This window comes from Chaetura pelagica, unplaced genomic scaffold (genome assembly GCF_000747805.2).
Source record: "Chaetura pelagica isolate M959 unplaced genomic scaffold, ChaPel_1.0 scaffold680, whole genome shotgun sequence".
In the NCBI taxonomy this organism is placed as follows: Eukaryota; Metazoa; Chordata; class Aves; order Apodiformes; family Apodidae; genus Chaetura; species Chaetura pelagica.
The window spans coordinates 82,855-93,459 of NW_009951748.1; the positions used below are offsets into that span (position 1 = coordinate 82,855).

Consider the following 10,605-nt stretch of genomic DNA (forward strand, 5'->3'; position numbering starts at 1 on the left):
CACTGAAATGGAAAAATAAACCTCTACATATAAAAATATACTGGCACTTCATGAAGGCACAACAGGAATCACCTCAGGCCCCAACCAACAGACTGGTACCAACCAGTAGGGAAGGGTCCCCATTCCCAAGGGAGCTTGAGAGAAGGGAAAAAAATCCCTATCAAGGAAGACATGACAAGTGTCAGTACAGGGAACAGGATGGCAATCCTCCTCCTCCTCCCCAACAGGGCAGGAAACAGCTCAGTGCACCTGCCCTTGCCAAGACCTTGACACGGCCCAGTGATGTGTGGGATGACCTATCACTGTTGCAAGGTGGAAAATCAACAAAGTCTCATTTTCTGTGAGAAAAGCTGCCAGCAGTTGTGGGTCTCCTGTATTAACATTTCTTCTGATGAGGAACAGGAAAGATCAAAGCTACAGAGACCAAGCAGGTAAGGGAATTAGTGTGAGTGGTCCGACCTGCAGGCACTGAGCCCCCCCAGTGTGCATGGAGGCAGCTCTCCTCACCCCTGGGACACGGGTGGCCTGGCTGTGTTCTACACCTGCTTTATCTCTGGTGGTTTCACAGGAGGCCACCCCTGCCACTTGTAGTAGGACACCAGCTGCTTCGGCACCTCAGCCAGAACCATCTGGGCAAGAGCCTCCCGGGGAGCCTGCAAGGAGAAGAGGGAGAATGAGCCAGGAACACTGCAGAGAGAGTTTGTCAGCCCAGTGACAAACTCCTACAGGATTCAGAGCCAGCCCCTCACCTGCCAAGTCTCACTCCCTGTTTCATGAGTTCTTTGCTGCAGTTTCTGGAGCACTTCCAGTCAGCCCCAGGGAAGCACTGCTAATGAAATCACTTGTCCCCTCCCCTGCACTGCTCCCAGCTCGAGCCCGGGCTCACAGAGCCTTCCCATGGCCCTGATCTGGGTGGGAAACTGCCCCAGCCACCAGCAATTTCTCTTATTTTGGGTTTTCGTTTGACTCCACTCTTAACCCAATTCACTGTGCAACGTGCACAGATGCAAGTGCCACCAGTGGAAGTGGGGAGGAGCTGGGGAATGACAGGACTGCTTTGACAGCAGGGAAGACTCAGCTTAAATTCCTGGTGGGACTCAACAACAGAGACTGACAATATGAGCTCAGCTCCTTGCCTACATGTTTGCATCCCAGGAGAGAAAACGTCTCCTGTGCTCCTTTAACTCTGCAACAGGCAAGAGTCAGCACCAGGGCTGGGGCAGCACTGGGAGACACTGGGGCTCAGATCTCCCCGTGCTCATTCCTCAGCTGCAGTAACTGCACAGATACCCAGTTACAGCACTAACTGGCACCAGGACCCTCCTGGGATTAAAAGCCACTCACGTTTTTGAACTGCCGGAAAGGTACAAACTGGACAATGTCTCGTGCAGCTGGTTCTCCTGTCAGGGCCTTCAGGACACCATTGTCTCCATCCAGGAACTCCATGGCTTTGAAATCAGCTTCACCAACTCCAACAATGATGATGGACATGGGCAGCTTGGAGGCGTTAACGATCGCTTGTCTCGTCTGGTCCAGGTCAGTGATCTCTCCATCTGTGATGATCAGCAGGATGAAATATTGCTGAAAAACAGGAGAAGGCAGCTAGTTAGGGAGCTCAGCACCAAAGCTCATGCAACTGAAGGCAAATGGACCAATTTCTTACTCTAAGAAAGCAACCAGAGGGTGATGTGGACAAGACAAAACTAGATTACAGAAACTTCTGTCTATGCTCATTTTTTCATAAGCAGGGACATGTCATTGTGCCCTTCAGATTTCCTCTGTGCTAGAAAAAACAGAGGCTTAAAATCAATTGATAAAGAACAATTACATCAATTGGCAGAAAGTACTAGAATGAGCAAAGTACTACTAAATTCAACAGAGCTGCATACAAAATTCACTGATGGAAAAGCTGCTTTACTCACATCTCAAAAAGGCTTCAGTTTAATATTTAATATCCCCAGAGTGTAGCACAAAAAAAGCTGCCTTTTTTCAGTTACCAATCAGTTAAATCACAAGGATCAGAAATCTCAAAATACAGCTGTGACAAATGTCATGACACAAAGACACTCTAGAGAGGAAGAACACAGGAGTTTTCCTAGGAACAAAGAGAAAAAATACCTCAAACCTTGGTAAAGTCTTTAAAATTTCCTTCCTTTTCCAGAGGTGTTAAGTACTGAAGTCTAGTACCTGGCTGTGAAATGAACAACTGCTGGTTTACAGCAGCTATCTACAGAATTCAAATGAAAATCAAAGAAAACTGAATTTCCAGTTCTAAAATCTATTTAACACAGCTGTTACTATGGTTGTACCCCATCACTGACAGATTCCCTTTGCTGATGACACCAAGCTGGGAGGATTGGTTGATGCACCTGAAGGCTGTGCAGCCATCCAGTGAGATCTGGACAGGCTGGAGCTGGGCAAAGAGGAACCTCATGAGGCTGAACAAGAGCTAATGCAGAGTCCTGCACCTGGGGAGGAACAACAAAATGCACCAGTACAGGCCAGGGGGTGATCTCCTAGAGAGCAGCTCCGTGGAGAAGGACGTTGGAGTCCTGGTAGACAAGTTATCCATGGGACAACAATGTGCCCTTGTGGCCAAGAAGGCCAAAGGTACCTTGGGGTACATTAGGAGAAGTGCCTCCAGCAGGTCAAGGGAGGTTCTCCTGCCCCTCTACTCGGCCCTGGTGAGACCTCACTTAGAGTGTTGTGTCCAGTTCTGGGCTCCCCAGTTTAAGAGGGACAGGGATCTACTGGAGAGAGTCCAAGGGAGGCTACAAGAATGATGAAGGGACTGGAGCACCTGCCTCAAGAGGAAAGGCTGAGAGACCTGGGGCTGTTCAGTCTGGAGAGAAGACTGAGGGGGGATCTGATGAGTGTCTACCAATACATGAGGGCAGCAAGAAGGCAGGACAAGCTCTTGTCACTTGTGCCCTGGGACAGGACAAGGGGCAATGGATTCAAACTGGAGCCCAGGAAGTTCCACCTCAAGATGGGGAAGAACTTCTTTGGTGTGAGAGTGACAGAGCCCTGGGCCAGGCTGCCCAGAAAGGCTGTGGAGTCTCCTTCTCTGGAGAGTTTCCAGACCTGTCTGGATGCCTGAGTGCCCTGCCCTATTTTTTTTTGTCCTGCTCTGGCAGGGGGGGTGGACTCGATGATCTTCAGAGGTCCCTCCCAACCCCTGACATCCTGGGATTCTCTGATTCTGTGTGATTTTTTCAATATTTTTTCATACGTAAGAAAAAGCAGAGATTTTTAACATACAAAAGAGAACTAAGAAGATTCCCCCAAGTGTTGAGAAGGCTAAAAAAATACCCTCAGAAATGTAAGAAATTTACCTCCTTAGACCACACACTTCACAGTGCTGCAAAGGTATTTGATGTACACACAAACATAAGACCCACCACAAATTCTGACACTAGACCATAAAGCAAGTATTAGTGGACATCAAAATCCCTTCTGCTTGGTCTGTCAAAAAAATAATTCTTTAAGTCTATCAGGAAATCTGAGTCCTTCAGCATTAAGCATAAGGAATGAAATTTCAAGGTAGGGAGCTGAACTGCAGCCACGTGCTGCTCTGTGATGCAATTAGCATCCTGGCTTAATTATGCGCAGACTCCTTTGTTAATCTGGCCCCGTGGATACCCTGACCCTGTGTGCCACCATGGTGGGACAGACAGTCAAACCCCCTGGTATTTTTCTTGGATTCTGTCTTTGTGTACATTCTTGAGACCACAACTGCTTGGAATAAAACAGACAGGGCCCCTCCACACTGGGTGCACTGCCTGGAGGTGATGGGCTCAGCAAGGGAGGGCAGAGCCAGGCACCTGCTGACAGAGCCCAAAGGGGCTGAAGGCCAAGAGGGCACCCTGGTACTTCAGCAGTAGGTACAGAACCAGGCAGCTGTGAACAGGAGAAATTGGGAGTCACAGAGTGGTCAGGGTTGGAAGGGACCTCTGAAGGTCATCTAGTCCAGCCCCCTGACAGAGCAGGGTCACCCACAGGAACACATCCAGACAGGTTTGGAATGTGTCCAGAAAAGAAGACCCACAATCTCTCTGAGCAGCCTTTCCCAGGGCTCTGTCACCCTCACAGTTTTTCCTTGTGTTTAGCTTGACCCTCCTGTGCTCCAGCTTGTGCCCATTGCCCCTTGTCCTGTCACTGGACACTGCTGAAAAGTCTGGTCCCATCCCTTTAACACCCCCTTGTAGATATTTATAAGCATCTATCTTACGTAGCTCATCAAGACCCCCCCCTCAGTCTCCTCCTCTCCAGCTGAGCAGCCCCAGATCTCCCAGCCTCTCCTCACAGGCAGATGCTCCTGTCCCCTCAGCACCTCGGTGCCCTGTGCTGGACTCTCTCCTTGTCCTTCAGGAACTGGAGAGCCCAGAATTGGACAGAACTGTAACAAGTACAGGTTCATATCAACATGTACTGTGAGAGCACCAACAGCCTCTGGAGGCTGGGAGGAAAGGAACAAACTTGGGATCCTGAGGAAGCCAGACAACATCACTTTACCCTTCCATGCTGTTCCATCATGAACAGGGAACACAGAAACATGCACCCCAGGCAGGAAGGGATGAGCACTCACTGAGGCAGTTCCTTGCTGGGCTGCATGTGCTGCAAACCTGGCCACGTGGTTTATGATAGGAGAGAAATTGGTTGGTCCATAGAGGCGGATCTGAGGCAGGGTCTGGCGATAGGCATCCACGATCCCCTGGATCCCTGCAACACAAGGAAGCCAAGCTGCCCCCACAGCTTCACACCTTCTCCAGTCACCATTTTATAGATGTCACTAAATAGGATGGCAAAAGGCTAAGCACTGTGAGCTCCTGAAGGACAAACAGGCAGCAGGACAACAGCACATCCACCAAGCACAGGGCTGGAACCAGGGGGTATCTGCAGAGACAGGACCCACAGAGCTCCCCCCCATTCTGCACTCCTCTCATTACTCCTTGTGCCTCTAACCTCACAGAGCTCATGGAAGTTACAGGACAGACAACCCAGTCAGGGTACACTGGCAACTCTGCTTACCTTGTTCCTTCTGCCTTGTCATCCAATCTGTCTGGTTTAATTACTTATAGTCTAATTAGACAACAAGGTCAGAAGCTCCCAGCAACAGGAACTTTGTGTTTTCTTTGTGTGAAAGTTGGACAATGATCCCTGATTCAGAATTCCAGAAATCCTGAAGGTCTCTCCTATACAAAAAGCTTTTTTCATGTTAATTAAACTTTTTTTTTTTTTGAAAGTCTGATTTTAAATGGTACATATTCTTCTGTGGATCCATCTAAACTGGCCCATTCCTGGCCTGTATCTGCAGAGCTTCATTGGCACTGCTGCTTGCATTGTCCATCATGCAGGTTTTAGAACAGTAACTCTCAAAACTACTACACAGGGACACTTAAAAGGCAAAGATTCAGACCCCAATGAGGCAGATGATGCTGAACTGACCAAGGAATTGCTCGGATTTTAACACTGAATCTCAATTCTAGTTTTTTGTTTGCCTTATACGAGAGAGAAAACTGAAAGAGAGTTAAAAATACTTGTTCAAGAATAATTCTGTGTCATCAAATGCAGAGAGCTCTTACTCCTAAGAGGTCACAACCCAACTTAGAGAGCAGCTGGAACAACCTCCACTGCAGAAGATGGCTACAAAGGCAGCCCTTCAAAGATAACATTCAGACTTGTGCATTGCTGATTAATTACCCATGGTCTCTCATGGCCTCAGCAGATGGCTGCTCTGGAAGCATGACCAGCACAGGCATGTTGCTGATCTGAACACACTGCCACCCACAACATCCCAGAAGTGACTAAAAATCTGAGCACAGACTAACAAACAAAATTAAGCTCCATCACTGGAGCTTACACAGGCTGCAGAGAAGTCTGCATCAACACACAGCCACTCTTGTCAGCATCCAGGTGAGGTTAAATCTAGTTTGCTGTATGCCTTGGTGCTGCATCTGGTTGTCATCAGTTATGAAAGAAATACAACACTTCAAGATCTGTCCCTCTCAGTGAAGTATTAAGAAAGAGGTGTCCTCACCTTGACAATAAGGGTTGCTGGGGTTGAAGTTCAAAGCAAACTCATGAGACACCTAGGGAAGGGGACATTACAGTCAGGGATTGCAGACATGGACAGAGCAAATGCCCTGTGTTGGGAAGGCCTTACCTGCCAGTTAGGAGGAACCTGAGCTCCAAACCCAAATGCAGGAAACAGCTTGTCCCTGGAGAGAAAGGGCAACAACAAGAAATGAGAAAGAGCAATTCTTTAATCGCAGGAAACAGCTTGTCCCTGGAGAGAGAGGGCAACAAGAAATGAGAAAGAGCAATTCTTTAATAACTCACTATTCTTTTTTATTCCCAGAAAGCAGCTGGAGCCCAAGGCTCCATTCCTGCCACAAGGAATGGGTTCACCACCTAGCTCCCCATGGCCACCCACCACACAAGGGCAGACAGTTGCAGAACTTCTCTCAGGGCAGCACCCCATGGGACCCTCAGGAGATTCTGAAGTAGCAAGAGAAAAGCAAAGCCAACCCAACCACAGCCTGGCTAAAGGCCAGAGCTGACAAACATGTTCCCCTGGATCAAACAGGGAATTCATTATCTGAAATGCACCATCAGCAACAAGGGATTAGTGTCAGCTACAGCAGCATCACAGTTACCCAGTGCAGAAGGGCAGACCTGGAGGGACAAATCAAGCAGATATGCCAAATCACTAAGGGCTGCCACGGCCCTCCCTGGCAGTGACAGGAGCAGGAGAAAGCAGCAGCAGCTCCTGAAGGGATCCCCAAAGGAAAGGCAGCACCTCAATCATTTAAATGCTACAGCTCTGGAACAAGCCTTGGTGACTGAGGTACCCCGTGACACGTTTCTGATGCAGTAGCTGGAGCAGTTAAGATCATTACATACGTGTCATAATCCTGGACTACACTCCCCACACTCCAGATGGCAACCAGGTACTCATTCACCCCGTCTGGGCTGATGTAGTGAAGAGAATCAGGTGACCTGGGATCCCCGTTGGAGCCAGTGAAGTCTACACCCACCTAACCAGTCAAGACAATGACAGTAAGTCACTGACACGTCCCCACAGGCTAATGAGAACTAACTACACCCAGAGCAGAGGGTCAGAGCAAGCCCACAGAGCTCCCTCTCTCCTTCCACTGATGGACTGAACCCATTTCTCAGAAGAAGTTTAAGAAAACCTAGTTCCATTAAAGTAGTGACTTGATCACAGAAAGTAAAAATGTAGTGTCATGTGCTTTTTGCACTCTCCAGCCCTGCAAATTCACACTGCAAATGAAACTGCTCATCACTACTTCCCTGCTCTTGCCCTGTCATCTCTCCAGATGTGCTGTGGGGAAAGAACTCACCGTGAAGTTAATCTGGCAGCCTCCCATCACATAGTCCAGAAAGGAATATTCTGTCTCAATCTAGAGGAACAGACAGACAGTGTTACATCTCCTCCCCATAAGAACATTTCATTATCATCAGAAAATAAAAAAGCCAAAACCAAGAAAAATCTTCCTACCTTGCAGGATTTTATCCTAATGATGCCAGAGTTCTTGTAGCTCTTTTTCTTTTGTTTTTTCTCAGGATGAATGCATTCAAATTCCACCTACAGAAATTAAGCACACATGAAACAAGTTCCAAAACATCTGCACTTACAGCAGGGCCAGTTATTGAAGCATCACACCACTTCAGAGCTACCCAAACATCTGGCAGAATTCTGAAACTTAATTTTCAAAAGGTTTGCAACTACTTTGGCTGCCATCTGGAGAGTCAAATGGGATGTTTTTGCTACCAGCAGTTGGCAAAACACAAGGGAAAACCTCAGAAAAGACTCTCTCCTTTACAACAAAACTGATATTCTGTGGGCAGACATGGAACAGGGTCATTGCATGACAGGGGAAAAAAGTTAGTCACAAATATGAGCATTTCTCTTAATAAAACCAGGTTCTTTTTCCGTTCAGGAAAGGAAATGCACTCAAACAGAAGACAAGGAGTGGGGGAGGCCAAAAGAGCTGCAGGCTCCTGCAGTGTTTCACTGCTTTGTTTCACTCACATTAGTTCTGATTTCACCTGGGTGAGGGAAAAAGGCAAGAATTTCCCACCAGCCCTGGGATTGCACCCACAGTTCAGGGTGCCTGGCAACTGGAAGCAGCCTTCAGCTATTCCTGGTGTGCAGCTTCATCTGTCTGAATTCAGGGGAGACCTCTCCATGAGAATGAGTGTTCAGGGTTTCACTGCAGACAGAGAGAAACCAGCACCACTAGCACATGATACAACTTACTCTGAGCTGGATGCCCAAGACAAGGTAAGAAGAGTGCCCCTTGGAAGCTCTGATCTCTCCAGAAAGGGGACCACAGTGCCCATGAGGGTGACCAGCTCAGGCACAAGTGCTGTCTGAGCCAAGTCCTACCTCTGGACTCATCAGGTAAAGCACAAACAAGACCTTTTATTTCCACTTGACTCAGCAGAGGCAAAAGCAAAATTAAATGCTGGGAAAAGTGTCTGGAAGCCAGAGAGAAGGGGCTCAAGGAAGTCTTTAAGAACAGGAATGGGAACAGTACCCATGGAAAAGAGAGCACAGCAGGTTTTATTCTTCCCAGATGTTGCCTTAGGAATAAAAAAAATCAGACAAAAAAAGACTTTTGGAAGTAACAATTACAAATTCTAAGGTCAATATTGAAAGGGGTTTGAGAAAAGGCAGCATTAAGGACCATGCCAGGGGGAGCTGGGATAGCTCACCGGGGAGGTGCTCCCTGCTCCCTGCAGCTGGGCCAGGCTGGTTTCAAAGGTGCCGATCAAGTCGTGGGAACCGTCGCTGTCGTGATCCGCACACTGCACCTGCAGGGAACACAGCGTGGGCACAGCCCCTGCCTCAGCACAGCCCCCTGCTCCCAGCACCTCTGCAGTCATCTAGTGACTCCCCTGTCACACCTGAACTGCTGCTGGCCCCAGTATCACTATCTGAAACCTGAGGGTCAGAGGACACCTCAGAAGAAGGGGGATGTTCAGTGCACACAGTGAAAGTTTCATTAAAGGCTCTCCCAGTTTAAACCCAAGAGATTAAAAAGAAACAAAAAACAAACCACAAACCCCATGAAAAACAAACCAAACAATCCCCACCCCCCAAAAAAAAAACCCACCACAACAAAATAAATAAAACCAAACCAAAACAAACACACCACAAAACCCCCCCACCATTTCAGAGCCCAGATGTATCCCAGTGAGATCATTCTGGACAAGATGTGCAACTGGGAAGAAGCAATTAAAAGCTTGTTATCTAAGCACTTTCTGAATATCCTTTTTCCTTCTGCCCAGCAATAGCATCGAATTACAAAGAAACTGCAGTTTCCACAGAGCACCAAGCCTGTCTTTCTCCGCATCTTACACCAAGCAAATTATAAATTCTTAATCAATAACCAGTCATGTTTAAATCAGCGTGACAGTTTCAGAACTCAGTAATGCAAAAGAGCACTGCATTTAAAAGTAAAAATATGCTAATAACTATGGCTCAGAGCAAACACAGTAAGCCAAACATTGTGAATAGCTCCCCACAAATCAGCTGCAAGGAGCATTTATAACATGCACACACGACAGCAGAACACAAGTAATTCCAGAAGCAGTCAATCAAGGAAGAGTCTGTGAGCAGCTGCTTCTTCCCCTGTGGAAGTTCACATGCTACACACACTCAAAACCTCCAGCTTTCCAAGACCTGCCTTTAGGAATCAAGAAACTGATGTTACTTTGGTATTAACGACAGTGACAGTTTTCTCCTCAGGACACAGGGATGAGATGAACTCATGGGTAACACCTTGATAAGGATGTCAAAGTCAATGGCTGGATATCCACATTTGAGACAAGGTTCTTTTAGGACTACCTTGATCTTCCACTGCTAGGAGTGGGAAACCTACACAAAGAGCCGGGTGAATTATGGCCCAATCCAGCCACCTACATGGGAAGCACCATGTCATCCTTCAGCCTCTTAATGGGAAAACAAGATCACCTCAGAGATTCTGCTCCCCTTCTCCTCCTTAACCTTCCCAACCCACTATCTTTCCACTCCTCTCTTCTTCACACTCCACCACAGAATCACAGAATCACAGCATCACCAAGGCTGGAAAAGACCTTTAAGATCACCAAGTCCAGCCCATGACCAACACCCCCACATCTCTAGACCAGGCCACTAAGTGCCACCTCCAGCCTTCCCTGGAACACCTCCAGGGATGGTGCCTCCACCACTGCCCTGGGCAGTCCATCCCAAGGTCTGATCACCCTTTCCATGGGGAAGTGCTTCCTGATACCCAACCCAAACCTCCCCTGGAGCAGCTTCAGGCCAGGCCCTCTCATCCTGTCACTGGTTGCCTGGAAAAAGAGCCCAGCCCCACCTGAGCACAACCTCCCTTCAGGTGGTTGTAGAGAGTGAGAAGGTCCCTCCTGAGGCTCCTCTTCTCCAGGCTAAGCAAACCCAACTCCCTCAGCCTATCCCTATAAGACTTTCCCTCTAGTCCCTTCACCAACCTTGTTGCTCTCCTCTGGACCTGCTCCAGCATCTCAATATCCTTCTTGAAGTGAGGGGCCCAGAACTGCACACAGGATTTGAGG

General features: G+C 48.0%; 1 protein-coding gene across 1 annotated transcript in view; it reads right to left on the minus strand.

Moving 5' to 3' along the window:
- Window positions 1-491: 491 nt before the first annotated feature.
- Window positions 492-10,605, minus strand: part of RBM12 (RNA binding motif protein 12) — a 45,267-nt gene continuing 35,153 nt past the window's right edge. Inside the window, exons 9-17 of the mRNA XM_009995087.1 lie at window positions 8,746-8,844; window positions 7,526-7,612; window positions 7,368-7,427; window positions 6,907-7,040; window positions 6,167-6,221; window positions 6,041-6,092; window positions 4,589-4,722; window positions 1,345-1,581; window positions 492-653 (exon numbers count right to left, since the gene is read on the minus strand). Of these exons, the coding sequence (XP_009993389.1) occupies window positions 537-653; window positions 1,345-1,581; window positions 4,589-4,722; window positions 6,041-6,092; window positions 6,167-6,221; window positions 6,907-7,040; window positions 7,368-7,427; window positions 7,526-7,612; window positions 8,746-8,844 (975 nt within the window). The 3' untranslated portion in view covers window positions 492-536. The remainder of the gene's footprint in view (window positions 654-1,344; window positions 1,582-4,588; window positions 4,723-6,040; window positions 6,093-6,166; window positions 6,222-6,906; window positions 7,041-7,367; window positions 7,428-7,525; window positions 7,613-8,745; window positions 8,845-10,605) is intronic.